A 17,105-nucleotide genomic window follows, 5' to 3' on the forward strand; every position below is an offset into this window, starting at 1 on the left:
GACGATGTTAGTCCAGTTCATGAGACAATTGAGAAGTAGACAAGTTGTGTTAGCTCTTACAAGCCTTGGAAAAGATAAGTCTGTAAGTAAACTGATTAACTTGTTTATGTAACTCAATATTAAGGTGGAAAGTGGTTTCATTTAATAGTAAATTGTTTATTGAAAAACGATTTTTGTGCACTGTTTCAATGGATGTTTTGAGGACTTAAAATGGCTGCCAGTCGTGTATTTCCACCATCGAAATAGTTTCAACACTCAGAAGTATTTGTTTGATGATAGTATTGTATATTTGTGTGAAGCTAATATTTACATATTGTGTATTCAATTTCAGTATGTTAATTGAATCACATAGCTTATACATTTTTCATTGTGTGTATTTCAGTTTAAAAAAAAAAATAATAATAACAGTCCAGTGCAAGATAAAAGTAAAGATAGGAAAAGACAAAGCAAGATCAACAACAATAAAGAGCCTAAATGGATTAATCTGCTTTGGAACTTTATTAGAAGTCTTGGATTGTTTGTTAGCTGTCTGCCTGTGTGTGTAGTTAGTATGTTCCAATAGCAGCAGAAGTGCGCTTTTTGGAGAGCTGTATTATTTTCAGCTTTGTGCCCAAGGGACTGATTTTATTTAACACTATATTATTATTTATACACCTATAGTGATCACAGAGACAGGTTGTTTTTGTGTTACTGTATATATTTGTTTTTCTGGAAAAACCCCACTTAATATACTTTGGGTAACAACAGTCAACATTTATGCTGGGATTTATGATTGGCCTAGTGGTTAGAGTGTCCGCCCTGAGATGGGTAGGTTGTGAGTTCAAACCCCGGCCGAGTCATACCAAAGCCTATAAAAATGGGACCCATTACCTCCCTGCTTGGCACTTAGCATCAAAGGTTGGAATTGGGGGTTAATCACCAAAAATGATTCCCGAGCGCGGCCACCGCTGCTGCTCGCAGATCCCCTCACCTCCCAGGGGGTGATCAAGGGTGATGGGTCAAATGCAGAGAATAATTTCGCCACACCTAGTGTGTGTGTGACAATCATTGCTACTTTTAACTTTTTAACTTTAAATCCCAGCTCTGAGACGCTGCAAGAATACCGCCACAAGAGGGCGACGTCCGCCTTCATTGCCGCGCTCACGTTGTCGCTCCTGCTTCCCGACACATGTCAGCTTGGACTTTTGGCCACATTGGACTTAGTCTCGGAACTTTTGCAGACATTTTAAGCAGAACTGTCAACTTGTAAAAAAAAAAAAAAAGAAGAAAAAAAAGGGGGAGGGGGGTCTTTTGAAGCACGCGCGCGGTGACAAGTTGTTTTTTTGGTTTTTGTAATCTTTTACTTCGTGCGCGAGCACAAAGCGGTGACGTAACAGAAGTCCGCAGCCAATAGGAGGCGAGGTCCGTGCTAGTATTTAAATGAGGCTGTCCTTATATGGCGGTCGTCACGCCTCCCCTTCGCTCCGCGCCTGTCCCGCGGGAGATCCGAGCCTCGGCGCGGGAGAAGGGGGCTCTCCTCCGGGACAGAGGAGCCATAAAGAACCGGGGACGGGAGGTGGGGGGCGTGGGGTGGTGGGGGGGTTTCTCCTAGCGCCCAATCGGCCTCGCCCCCCACCCCTCCACCCCCCACCACCTCCCTCACTCGAGTGGACCTCCTTTTGAAGCAGAGTCTTCTTGTCTTCTTCTTTCCACTCACTCTCGCAGCTCGCCGCGTCTCATCAGGACCTCCACGTTCGCGTACCCCCCCTCCCCTCCTATGCACCCCGCCCCCGGCTCCTGAGAGATGCTCTCCCCGCTCTCCTTCAACTTGCCGGCCTGACAAGTCCAGAGGGACCCGCGCAGGACTCTACAGTTCTGGACCGGGACCTCCTACCTCCTCCTCAGGTCCAGGTGTCTCGTGCAGGAGGATTACTCTTCATCCTCATCTTCTTCATCCCCCCCACACCCCCCGCCCTCCTATGATGTTCTCCATCCAGGACGGCCTCCCCCGGGGGGGTCTGACCATGAAGGAGGAACCGCTCCCCACCGGCATGACCCCGGTGCGCTCCTGGATGCACGGCGCGGGGATCCTGGACGCCAACACCGCAGCGCAGAGGTGAGCGCCGCTCCCAAAGACAAAACTCCTTTTTTTTTTTTTTTTTTTAACCAAAAAAGTTTTTTTTTTTACACAAAATAATGTATATGACTACAAAATTATTGTTCATAACAAAAATGATAACGTTTATGAATATTGTCATAATTTTAATATTATTACATTTACGACCACCAACTATTTAGACAAATATAATTCACTAAAGTTTATTCATATAATGGTTATGACCAAAAACTATGCAGAGAATTAAATAATATTGTATAAAAATAAACACAAAAAGGTGCATGAACTAATTCATCATATTTTTGTAATGATCATTTTATACGCGACTATTAATAACTCGATGGTTTGTTGTCATTTAAAACTGTTCCAGCGTATTTAATACAAATAACAATAGGATCATGTTTATGACTGTGTTATAAACTATTAAACATAGTAATTAAGTATGTTGATAGTGCATGAAGTAATTCATTATATTTTTGTAATGATCATTTTATACGCGACTATTAATAACTCGATGGTTTGTTGTCATTTAAAACTGCTCTAACATATTTAATACAAATAATAATAGGATCATGTTTATGACTGTGTCAAAAACTATTAAACATAGTAATTAAGTATGTTAATAGTGCATGAACTAATTAATCATATTTTTGTAATGATCATTTTCTACGCAACTATTAATAACTCGATGGTTTGTTGTCATTTAAAACTGTTCTAACGTATTTGATATAAATAATAATAGGATCATGTTTATGACTGTGTTAAAAACTATTAAACATAGTAATTAAGTATGTTTATAGTGCATGAACTAATTCATCATATTTTTGTAATGATCATTTTATACGCAACTATTAATAACTCGATGGTTTGTTGTCATTTAAAACTGTTCCAGCATATTTAATACAAATAATAATAGGATCATGTTTATGACTGTGTTAAAAACTATTAAACATAGTCATTAAGTATGTTTTAAATAGTTTTAAGGATGTTTTTGTGACTATTTCAAAGGGGAATCATTCATAACGACAATATTTAATGCTTTTACCACCATGAAAAAGTACGTGCGACTCTTCAGCCAAGTTCCTACACACACACACACACACACCACGCACACACACACACACACACACACACACACACACACACACACACACACACACACACACACTGTAAATACATTACAAATGTCCCAATGTAAGCATATATTATGGAAGGTTTGTACGGGAAATTGAACGTATGAGTTGCTCAAGTTTCTAGAAACGTCACTGAAGTCAAATTAAATCTGAGGAACCCCCCAAAATAAAAGAACTATAATAACCATAAATACATACATGCCATCTTTCTGTAAATAAATGAATAATGAGATGAAAATGTTGTTTATCAATGAAAAATGATTGAATACATTTTACAAGAAATACACAATCGTCTTGACGTATTTATTATATATTACTTACTAATATTACTATTACAATTAGTACTATGATTATTACAATTAGTATACTATGACTATTATTATTATTATTATTATTATTGTTATTCAACAATGGCAACGCATTAACGTAAAAGCGCAGACACACGCACACACACAGTCACACACACACACACACACACACACACACACACACGCACACACAATGCAGGTGTTAGACTACAACATCAGCAAGCGCCAGTGTTAAAATGTCACATAGCTTTAAAGCATGAGACCTCATTTTAATATTTGAATGGTGTCATTGCCAGATGAGAACCAAGATATTTGCTACAATGAAGGTAAAATAAATAAAATCAGAGAATCGATGAGAAGTCAAGTTGTCATGATCACATATGTGAAGAAACTGCCTCTTATTTCTCCATGATAATGATGATAATAATGACATGAGAAACGTGAATGGTGATGAAATGATTAAAATTAAATTAACTCATTATCGAGAGAAATAAGTCATCAAACTGTCATGAGGAGGTTTTACACACGTCGGTCTTTGTGAAGACCGGCCTTATTTTGCCATGATGATCATGCCATGAGAAAAGTGAATAATGATAAAGTAAGTCAAATCTACAATTGGTAAAATATCGTGATGGAGAAGTCATCAAGTTGTCAAGATCACATTTTACAATCGCCATTTGGTGAGAAAACTGATCTTATTTCTCCACGATAATGATGATAATGACATGAGAACTGTGAACGGTCATAAAATTAGAAAATGTAGTCAAAATCGAGAGCAAAAGATCATCAAATTGCCAAGTCAAGTTGTCATGATGACATTTTACAATTGTAAAGACAAGCCTTATTTTTCCGTGAAAGTGATGATAATAATGACATGAGAAATGTGAACGGTCATAAAATGATTTAAATCAGAAAATGGACTCATATTCGAGAGAAATAAGTCATCAAACTGTCATGAGGAGGTTTTACACGCGTCAGTCTATGAGGAGACCGGCCGTATTTTTCCATGATGATAATGCCATGAGAAAAGTGAATAATGATAAGGTAAGGAACATCTATAATTGATAAAATATCGTGATGGTGAAGTCATCAAGTTGTCACATTTTACAATCATCAGTCTGTGAGATGACTCATTTTTTAAATGATGATGATCAGAATACTGACATGAGAAAATTGAATGATTATAAAATCAGTCAAATCATAAAAATGATAATAATCAAGAGCCGTAATCAACATTGTACTGTACACTCATTCGTCTATGAGAAGACATGAGTATAGTGAATGATGATACAATCAGTCAAGTCATAGAAATGATGAAAAATCAGGATCGATAAAAACATTTTACTGTACACTCATTAGTCTATGAGAAGACTGCATTTCATATGATGATGAGAATAATGACACGGGTATAGTGAATGATGATACAAATGAGTCAAATTGAAAAGATCTCATAACAGAGAAGTTGTCAAGATCACATTTGGTGAGAAAACTGATCTTATTTCTCCATGATAATGATAATAAATGACATGAGAATTGTGAACGGTCATAAAATCGAGAGCAATAGGTCATCAAAATTGTCATTATGACATTTTACAATTATTATTCTATGAAAAGACAGGCCTTATTTTGCCATGATGATAAATGACATGAGAAAAGTGAAAAATGATAAAGTAAGTCAAATCTATAATTGATGTCGGGATGAAGAAGTCACTAAGTTGTCATGATCACATTTTACAATCATTAGTCTGTGAGAAGACTCATTTTTTAAATGATGATGATGATGAGAATAACGTCATGAGTATAGTGAATGATGATACAATCAGTCAAGTCATACAAATGATTAAAAATCAGGAGCCGTAAGTACTTAACATTCTTCTGTACACTCATTAGTCAATGAGAATATTCATGCATTTTTGTATGATGATGAGAATAACGACATGAGTAAAGTGATGGATAATAAAATAAGTCAAATCATAAAAATTATGAAAAATCAAAAGCCGTAAGTAATTAGTCAATGAGAATATTCATGCATTTTTGTATGATGATGAGAATAATGACACGAGTAAAGTGAATGATAATAAAATAAGTCAAACCATAAAAATTATGAAAAATCAAAAGCCTTAAGTAATTAACATTCTACTGTACTCATTAGTCAATGAGAAGATTCATGCATTTTTTGTATGATGATGAGAATAATGACATGAGTAAAGTGAATGATAATAAAATAAGTCAAATCATAAAAATTATGAACAATCAGGAGCCGTAGGTAATTAAAATTCTACTGTACACTCATTTGTCTATGAGAAGACTGCATTTTTTATGATGATGATGAGAATAATGACACGAGTAAAGTAACTGATGATAAAAAGAGCCAAGTCGGAGAATTTACTTGAAATCATAAGAAGTCATCAGGTTGTCATGGTGACATTTTGCAATGGTCAGTTGATGAGAAGACTGACCTTCTTTCTCCATGATGATGATAATGACATGAGAAAAGTGAATAATGATACAATCGAGAATAGAAAATCTCTCATGAGGAAGAAGTCTTCAGGTTGTTATGATCACATTTTACAATGGTGAGAAAACTGATCTTATTTTCCATGATAATGATAATAATGACACGTTTCTCATGTCATTATTATCATTACCATTATGAATGGTCATAAAATGATTAAAATCAGAAAATTTATTCAAAATCGTACTGGGTTATTTTGATAACCCAATTTATGAGTTGCTAGTGTTGTGTTAAATATTGGAGTTATTTTTATGAAAAGCAATCCATTTTTTGGGTTATAAGTGTATTATTTTAACTACATTTCTGGGTTTTTAAAATTATGAACCATTGTTGGGTTGTTTTTGAACGAGTAACACATTTTTGGCTAAAAGGCTTTTTTTTTTTTTTTTAATTAAAAAGTTACTTTTTTCTTGAAGGGAATTTTATTAAGGATTACTGTATTTTTCGGACTATAAATCGCAGTTTTTTTCATAGTTTGGCCGGGGGTGCGACTTATACTCAGGAGCGACTTATGTGTGAAATTATTAACACATTACCGTAAAATATCAAATAATATTATTTAGCTCATTCTTGTAAGAGACTAGACGTATAAGATTTCATGGGATTTAGCGATTAGGAGTGACAGATTGTTTGGTAAACGTATAGCATGTTCTATATGTTATACCGTATTTTTCGGACTATAAGTCGCAGTTTTTTTTCATAGTTTGGCCGGGCTCCAGTGCAACTTATATATGTTTTTTTCCTTTTTTATTATGCATTTTCGGCAGGTGCGACTTATACTCCGAAAAATACGGTAATCTCATTATCATTATTATCACCCAACATTGAGTTATCATAACTCAACTTTTAGGTTAAATACTTCAACCCAATAGTTTGGTTGGGAACAACCCAACATTGAGTAAGCATAACTCAACTTTTAGGTTAAATACTTCAACCCAATTGTTTGGTTGGGAACAACCCAACATTTAGTTATCATAACTCAACTTTTAGGTTAAATACTTCAACCCAATAGTTTGGTTGGGAACAACCCAACATTGAGTTAGCATAACTCAACTTTTAGGTTAAATACTTCAACCCAATAGTTTGGTTGGGAATAACCCAACATTTAGTTATCATAACTCAACTTTTTGGTTCAATAATTCAACGCTAAAGTTGGGTTGAAAAAATTAACCCAAAACGTTGAGTTAAATAACTCAAATAAGGGGTTGGTCCTTTTCTGAACCAGCAGTTGGGTTGAAATTGGGTTATTTTTTAACTCAACATTTTTTAGTGTGCAGTCTATGAGAAGACTTATACTGATAATGAGAACAATTATATGTGTGAGGTGAATGATGATTACATGAGTCAAACCTGAGGATTTACTTCAATTAGAAAGAAGTCATCAGGTTGTCATGATCACATTTGATGAGAAAGACTGACCATATTTGTTCATGATGACATGAGAAACGCGTATGATCTTACATTGAGTCAAATCAGAAAATTGACCCAAAGTCAAGATAAAGTCACCAAGTTGTCACATCACATTTTACACAAAAAACTGAGTTCTTGTATTATGATAAGAATAATGACATGAGAAAATGATAAAGTAAGTCCAATCAGGAGGCATAATTCTCATTGAGAATAGGTTTTTACATGATGGTGAGAAAAATGAGATAAGTGAAGTGAGTCAAATCCTGACAGATAAAATCAAGTTGGTATAAATAAAGACCGATCTCGTTTTGCGATGATGATAATGACATGAGAAAAGTGAACACTGACTGAACACGTCAAATCTGGAATTGAGAAGAAGCCATACAAAAACACCATTTGATGAGCAGACTGCTTATTGGTCCACCACGATAATGACATGAGAAACACGAGTCCTCATGAAATGAGTCCAATCAGTCAATTGGGCAGTGCGGTGTGAGAGGGGTTAGTGCGTCTGCCTCACAATACGAAGGTCCTGGGTTCGATCCTGTGCTTGGGATCTTTCTGTGTGGAGTTTGCATGTTCTCCCCGGGTACTCCGGCTTCCTCCCACCTCCAAAGACATGCACCTGGGGATAAGTTGATTGGTAACACTAAATTGGCCCTAGTGTGTGAATGTGAGTGTGAATGTTGTCTATCTGTGTTGGCCCTGTGATGAGGTGGCGACTTGTCCAGGGTGTACACTGCCTTCCGCCCGATTGTAGCTGAGATAGGCTCCAGCGCCACCCCGAACGGGAAAAGCGGTAGAAAATGGATGGATGGATGGATGGAAATAAATGTCTTTTTAAGCAACTAAACAAAAAGTGGATTTGTAACAGAAAACAACCAAAAATATATATGTATTTGAAAAAAAAAAAGTCAATAAAATAAGATATAAAAACAGATCTGTAACCAAAAATAGTTAAAATGATTTGTAAACAAAAATAATGCATTTGAAAAAAAAAAAAAAAAAAAAAATGACAACGCAAATAATGGATTTGGAGTAAAAAAAATGTAAACAATAATAATGTATTTGAAAAAGAATGTTAACAAAAATTACGTATTTGGAAAATTGCTAAACAAAATAATGGAATATAAATATAAATACGTTTGAAAAACAAATTGTAAATGATAATAGATTTGAAAAGAAAAAAAAAATTACAATAAAAATAATGGATTTGAAAAACAACATGCACCTTGGGGATAGGTTGATTGGCAACACTAAATTGACCCTAGTGTGTGAATGTTGTCTATCTGTGTTGGCCCTGTGATGAGGTGGCGACTTGTCCAGGGTGTAGCCCGCCTTACGCCCGAATGCAGCTGAGATAGGCTCCAGCACCCCCCGCGACCCCGTAAGGGACAAGCGGTAGAAAATGGATGGATGGATGGACAGTCAATTGACTCAGAAAGTCATAAAATTTTGTCATGACGAGAAGACAATTTGTTTTCCTTGATAATGAGTAGTCAGTCAAATCATAGAATTAATGAGAAATCAAGTTGGTACGAGAGTGGGATTAAAAGACTGGTTTTGTTTTCCGATGATAATAATGATAAACAATGACCTTCATTCTGCACTCCATCCAGCTGTATAATCACTCGCCATACAGCAATAGATGATATCTGTCTATTACCTGACACCTGACATGTTAGCCACCGTATTTTTCGGACTATAAGTCACAGTTTTTTTCATAGTTTGGCCGGGAGTGCGATCTATACTCTGCAGCGACTTATGTGTGAAATTATTAACACATTACCGTAAAATATCAAATAATATTATTTAGCTCATTCACGTAAGAGACTAGACGTATAAGATTTCATGGGATTTAGCGATTAGGAGTGACAGATTGTTTGGTAAACGTATAGCATATTCTATATGTTATAGTTATTTGAACAACTCTTACCATAATATGTTACGTTAACATACCAGGCACGTTCTCAGTTGGTTATTTATGCCTCATATAACGTACATTTATTCAGCCTGTTGTTCACTATTCTTTATTTATTTTAAATTGCCTTTCAAATGTCTATTCTTGGTGTTGAGTTTTATCAAATAAATGTCCCCAAAAAATGCGACTTCTACTCCAGTGCGACTTATATGTGTTTTTTTCCTTCTTTATTATGCATTTTCGGCCGGTGCGACTTATACTCCGAAAAATACAGTACTTCTCTTTGTTTTTAATGTATATTTTCTATTTTATGCTGCAGCTGTCACATATACTGTAATATCATACATGGTAATTGTTATATATTGTATATATGATATAGACATAATATATCAGTATATATAATATACTGTACATATATTATGTAAATATTACGAATATATGTTATACTTTTTATCGCTATATTTAGTCTATTTATACCTGCATTGTCCTTTCCATCATTGTAACTGGAGCTACTATGTGGAACAATTTCCCTTGTGGATCATTAAAGTTTGTCTAAGTCTAAGTTAATGAGGATTGAGGTTTTTCCTCGGGTCATGTGCAGAGAGACAAAAACACACTTGTGCTTTTTGAGCTTGTTAAAGTTCTTCCATGTTAGACAAATTGTGTGTGCGTGTAGTTGGATGGCGGCAGCGGCGCTCTAGTGTGTGTCCTAATGTTGCGTGTCACTACCTATTACCAACAAATTAGTCTTCTACACTTCCGCCCTGCTTCCTGTCACATGCACATGTCTCCTGTGAGGGCGTAGCGGTGAATTTGGCATCGGCACTAAACCTCTCCATTATCGCAATTAAACACCTTCATCATCGTCACCATCATCACCATCCGACTCCACTCTGGACGCTCGTCAGCTCAATTATTAGTTCAATTATGCTAATTGTGACGCCGCTGTCCAACCTAAACGACACACGCGACGCACCGTTAGCTAGCGGATGTTGACGGTGAGCAGGAAGTGAACAGGTCGCACACCGGAAGTGAGTGTTTTTATTTTAACTGGCTTGGCGAGCCCGCCTGCTCGGGGCGCAAGGAGAGAAGGAGAAGCCCGCAAACGAGCGCCCAAAGCCGAGCAAAGGTCGCGGCTGTTTTTAATCCGTCGTCTGGGGAGTCGCTGCGGTGTCCCGAACGGAACCGGCGGGAGTGAATAAACATGTTGATAGTCAAAGGCTTCCGAAGCGGCTAACGAGCCGTGCGACGTCACTTCCGGCTCCCGCCAAATATTTGTTATGTCTATTAGACAGTTCCTTCGACTCTAAGGCTGTCTAAAAGGATAACGAGGATTCAAGTTGATTCATGTATTCTACAAAAAGGAGTAAGTACAAACAACAGCAATGTTTCGGACGATAGGGCGCACCGGATTATAAGGCGCATTAAAGCGGTCATATTATGATTGTTTTTATACCCTTCCTTGTTGTCTACATAACATGTAATGGTGGATTCTTGGTCTACATTTACATCGTCAAGTCGCTTTCTGACTGTCATTTCTGTTATTTACTAGTAATAGGTAGACTGTTTTTATTATTCATCGGCGATACCAATACTTTGTGCAATTGTACCGAACGTGTCTGCTAAAATGTAAAAAGTTGTGTATTTTCAAACATCATATTAATCTAAAAAAAAAATCAACGTAGGAAAAAAAGAGCAAAAAATAAGAATGTAATGAGGAAAAAGCTGAACATTTTAAACTAATAATTAATTATATACTTAGTCACCTATAACACAAAGTTGTGTCTTTAAAAAAATAAAATAAAATATATATATGCGTTAGGTCAGGAAAATACACAGAGGCTATATCATCCCTACAAGCCTGTTTCACAGGTTTCCCTGGGGAATATAAAAACCTGCGAAACGGGCTTGTAGAGATGATATAGCCTGTGTTTTTTCCTGACCTAACGTATATTCCGCTCTACCCCGGTATTGAGCACTGTATAATGGATAAACCACAGAACCTCGACTATATATATATATATATATATATATATATATATATATATATATATATATATATATATACACACATATATATATATATATATATATATATATATATATATATATATATATATATATATACATATATATATATATATATATATATATATATATATATATATATATATATATATATATATATATATATATATATATATATATATATATATATATATATATATATATATATATATATATATATATATATATATATATATATATATATATATATATATACATACATATATATATATATGGCCCCCCACCCCATACTTGACTTTTCAATATGCGACCGTTGGTGAAAAAAGTTAAGACACCCTGATCTAATATATTACAAGCTCTCAAAATATAATAAAGTACATAAATATATAATAAAATATAAACAAAGTTTAGTTAATTAGTGAAAAAACAACAACAAATACACCAGTTAATGAATTACTTTGAAAAATATTAGAAGCTCTCCACATAAAAGTAAAATAAACGTACAATATAAAAAACGTTTAGTTAGTTGTTTAATCAAGAAATACAATCATACTAACTTAGGAATTAATTTAAAACAATAATAAACACTGTTAAATGTGTAACTGAACATTAATGTTTTTTCTGGCAGAATTTTTGACACCAGATTATGCAGTATTTTTAATATTTTCATTCTGTTCTTAAATGGAAAAAAAAAACAATAGTAAAAATGTAAGAAAAAAGAGGAAAAAATCAGTATTTAATGAGAAAAAGCTAAAATGTTATAACTAATAATTAATAATATACTTAGTCACTAATAATACAACGCTGACACATCTGTTTTTAGCATTTAAAAAAACAACAACATACCAATGGCCCCTGGATACTTTCACTTTTCACTGACTTTGGTGTACACCCCTGAACTAAAGTATCAAAAGTATGGATATTTTGATTTGAGAATCGATATTCTAGCATAAAGATCTGTTATCGCGGCATTGATATTTCAGTATCGATTGGCATGTCACTATTATTTACGTGCCTCCACTTCGACAGCCTCTTCTCCCATCGTTGTTTTACCGGTAGTTTCTTTAGCGGGTCTAGTGACAGACATAAGTCAGAACTGTATGCTACTCTATATTAGAAATGGCAACAGCCCCACAACGAGAAGATAGAGTAAATATAAGGAGCTTACTGACTTCGGCACGGACTACAATGGAGCGCACATTTTTGGGAATTATGCAGATGAGCGCCGTGTGTAATGTTCTATATTGTCAAAGTTTTGTTGTTGCTAGAGTCATTTAATTAACAGGTGTCAACCTGCAGTCCACACGTATCTCTTATGTTTGACTGCCATATACTGGTCGCACGTATCATTACACCATGTACCAAATAAAATTGCTTCGAGGTCGGTAAGCACAACTAGAATTAATTCGCACATTAGGCGCACCGAAATATAAGGCGTACTGTCAAGTTTTTGGAGAAAATTAAAGGATTTTAAGTACGCCCTATCGGCCGAAAAACACGGTACCGACGCCGGGAGAGCAAACCGAGCCATTTAAAGTACCAGCTCAGAAAACACTTGGCTCTCCATGTACCACCATAATGACCTACCTTATAATACAGTAGTGTAGTAGGCCTAAATATTCATTAAAAACGAGGCTGTATGAATAATATTTTTGTCCACTGTAGCATTACTCACAGTTTGAACAGTAACACTGTGTTTGAATACAGGAAAATAAAACACTGTACTTTAACCAAGTGATTCTTTGGCGTACCACTCGATGAAGTCCGGGTACCGCTAGTGGTACACATGCCACAGTTTGAGAATCACTGCACTATACAATACAATGCAAAATACACTATACAATACACAAAACACAATATACATAATATAATGCTGTACACAGTATACAAAATGCAATACAATACGTAGTTTACAAAATACAATACACAATACGGAAAATAAAATACAGTACACAAAACACACTCGTATACAAAGTTCACAAAATATAATACAATACACAGTACGCAAAATATAACACAGTACACAAAATCTAGTACAATACACAGTACACAAAATGCACTACTATACAAAGTTCACAAAATACAGTACAATACCCAGTTCACAAAATACAGTACAATACCCAGTTCACAAAATATACTGTAATACAATACACAAACTACAATATACAATACACTGCAATACAGTATACACAAGACAATACACTATACACAAAAATACAATACACAACACAAAATATGCGATACAATATAATGCACTGTACTATACGATACAATACACAGTACACGATACAATACACAAAATACAATTAAATACACAGTACACAAAATATAATACAATACACTGTACACAAAATATGCTGTACAATACACAGTACACAAAATATAATACAATACACTGTACACAAATTACACTGTACAATACACAGTTCACAAAATATAATACAATACACAAAAACAATACAGTACGAAATACACGATACTATACAATACAAAACACAACACATTCTACAAAATACACTATACCAGTGGTTTTCAAACTTTTTTCACCAAGTACCACCTCTTAAATCACTTGGCTCCCCAAGTACCACCATAATGATCAACATTAAAACACAGTAGCATAGTAGACCCAAGTATTCATTAAAAACAAGGCAGAGGTTTTACTTAACAAGTTTATTTAATATTTTTGGCCTCAGTTTGAACAGTAACACTGTGTTTATGACAATAAAACACTGTAACTCAATCAAGGGATTATTTGGCGTACCACTAGATAGAGCCCATGTACCACAGTTTGAGAATCGCTGCTCTGTGTGTAGACTGAATCTTCATGGTCATGTCAGCTAACGCGTGTATGTGTGTGTGTGTGTGTGTTAGCGGTGTGGGTCTGGCGCGAGCTCACTTCGAGAAGCAGCCGCCGTCCAACTTGAGGAAGTCCAACTTCTTCCACTTTGTCCTGGCGCTGTACGACCGCCAGGGTCAGCCCGTGGAGATCGAGAGGACGTCCTACGTGGACTTTGTGGAGAAGGACAAGGTAGGACGCCACATCGCCCGCCCCCATCGGCCATCTTTGTGGCGAGCTTGCCTTGAAGTCGCTTTATGGCCCTGTGTCCCGACAGGAGTACAACGGAGAGAAGACCAACAATGGAATCCACTACAGGTTACAGCTTCTTTACAGCAACGGTGAGTCCAGTCAAGTGTAGTCCCAGTTTTTTGGCACAAGTCCTGTTCACCGATTCACGTAAAATGGCATGTTTCGTCACGCCCAGTCGCATACTTGCCAACCCTTCCGATTTTCCCGGAAGACTCCCAAATTTCAGTGCGCTTCCCGAAAATCTCCCGGGGCAACCATTCTCCCGAATTTCTCCCGATTTCCACCCGGACAACAATATTGGGGGCGTGCCTTAAAGGCACTGCCTTTAGCGTTGTCTCTCACCTGAAAAGGAGACTATTATATATGTCTCCGTTATCCATAGGTTTATCTATAACCCATAAAGTAGACAGGCACGGAGATATTTTTCAGCGTGTGTTTATTACAGCTGGCGCGTTAGAACACTGACACACAACATCCGGATTCCCATCATGCATTGCTTCAAAACTACGGCAAGTAGTAATGTCCAAAAACATAACAGAGACGAAGAAGAGACATGGCGACGACGAGTAAGAAGAAGAAGTACGCTTGCAAGTTCCAAAAATGATTGGAAAAAATAATTTCAGTATGCTGCCTGCACATTTTGTAGATCAGACTTTTATGTGTGTGTATATGTGTAAATAAATGAACACTGAAATTCAAGTATTTCTTTTATTTATATTTATATATATATATATATATATATATATATATATATATATATATATATATATATATACACCGTATTTTTCGGACTATAAGTCGCTCCGGAGTATACGTCGCATTGGCCGAAAATGCACAATAAAGAAGGAAAAAAACATATATACGTCGCACTGGAGTATAAGTCGCATTTTTTTGGGAAATGTATTTGATAAAATCCAACACGAAGAATAGACATTTGAAAGGCAATTTAAAATAAATAAAGAATAGCGAACAACAGGCTGAATAAGTGTACGTTATATGAGGCATAAATAACCAACTGAGAACGTGCCTGGTATGTTAACGTAACATATTATGGTAAGAGTCATTCAAATAACTATAACATATAGAACATGCTATACGTTTACCAAACAATCTGTCACTCCTAATCGCTAAATCCCATGAAATCTTTTTCCTCGGTGTCGCCTCTGGTATGCGCCCCGCTAGCGTCCTTTCTTTCTGCTGCTTGATTGCTGTTCTCTGCATCATATTTCACTACGTCCAGCTTGTAATCTGCAGTATATGATTTCCTTTTCGGTGCCATTTTAGTTCAGTCCTTCTCAGTTTTTATAAGTTACCGCGATTGTTGATGTGATCCATTTTAATAGCTCCGGCAGTAGCGTATAGCATATAGCAGTTAGCATATCATGGCCCACAATGCACTTCTGCCATGACTAGCCCCCGCCGAATTCTTATTGGTTGGCGTGTGAGTGACGATTGCGGACATTTTCTTCGTCTCTTACGCGAATTAGATAAATAATATTATTTGATATTTTACAATAATGTGTTAATAATTTCACACATAAGTCGCTCCGGAGTATACGTCGCACCCACGGCCAAACTATGAAAAAAACGTCGACTTATAGTCCGAAAAATACGGTATATATATATATATATATATATATATATATATATATATATATATATATATATATATATATATATATATATATATATATATATATATATATATATAGGGATGTCCGATAATGGCTTTTTTGCCAATATCCGATATTCCGATATTGTCCAACTCTTAATTACCGATACCGATATCAACCGATACCGATATATACAGTCGTGGAATTAGCACATTATTATGCCTAATTTGGACAACCAGGTCTGGTGAAAATAAGGTCCTTTTTTAAAAAAAATTATAAAATAAGATAAATAAATTAAAAACATTTTCTTGAATAAAAAAGAAAGTAAAACAATATAAAAACAGTTACATAGAAACTAGTAATTAATGAAAATGAGTAAAATTAACTGTTAAAGGTTAGTAGTATTAGTGGACCAGCAGCATGCACAATCATGTGTGCTTACGGACTGTATCCCTTGCAGACTGTATTGATATATATTGATATATAATGTAGGAACCAGAATATTAATAACAGAAAGAAACAACCCTTTTGTGTGAATGAGTGTAAATGGGGGAGGGAGGGTTTTTGGGTTGGTGCACTAATTGTAAGTGTATCTTGTGTTTTTTATGTTGATTTAATAAAAAAACCAAAAAAAAACCGCTGCCGATAAAAAAAAAAAGCGATACTGATAATTTCCGATATTACATTTTAAAGCATTTATATAAAATAAATAAATATATATATATGTATATAGCTAGAATTCACTGAAAGTCAAGTATTTAGTCATGTATTTATTTATATATATATATATATATATATATATATATATATATATATATATATATATATATATATATATATATATATATATATATATATATATATATGAATTTCAGTGAATTCTAGCTATAAATTTGAATTTGGAGGTCTCAAGGTTGGCAAGTATGCCCGGTCGTCGTGTGATCACTCCAGCAGCACTGAGTGTGGCCTCCACCAAAATACCTCTATGTAATGT

The 17,105-nt window shown here is 35.4% G+C and overlaps 1 protein-coding gene across 2 annotated transcripts in view; it reads left to right on the forward strand.

Annotated features, from left to right (window-relative positions):
• Window positions 1-17,105, forward strand: part of LOC133617114 (transcription factor COE1-like) — a 148,572-nt gene that overhangs the window by 7,208 nt on the left and 124,259 nt on the right. For both annotated transcript variants that reach the window (XM_061976844.2, XM_061976845.2), the window contains exons 2-4: window positions 1,705-2,095; window positions 14,282-14,438; window positions 14,524-14,587. In XM_061976844.2, the coding sequence (XP_061832828.2) occupies window positions 1,705-2,095; window positions 14,282-14,438; window positions 14,524-14,587 (612 nt within the window). The remainder of the gene's footprint in view (window positions 1-1,704; window positions 2,096-14,281; window positions 14,439-14,523; window positions 14,588-17,105) is intronic.

This window comes from Nerophis lumbriciformis, linkage group LG16 (assembly GCF_033978685.3).
Source record: "Nerophis lumbriciformis linkage group LG16, RoL_Nlum_v2.1, whole genome shotgun sequence".
NCBI lineage: Eukaryota > Metazoa > Chordata > Actinopteri > Syngnathiformes > Syngnathidae > Nerophis > Nerophis lumbriciformis.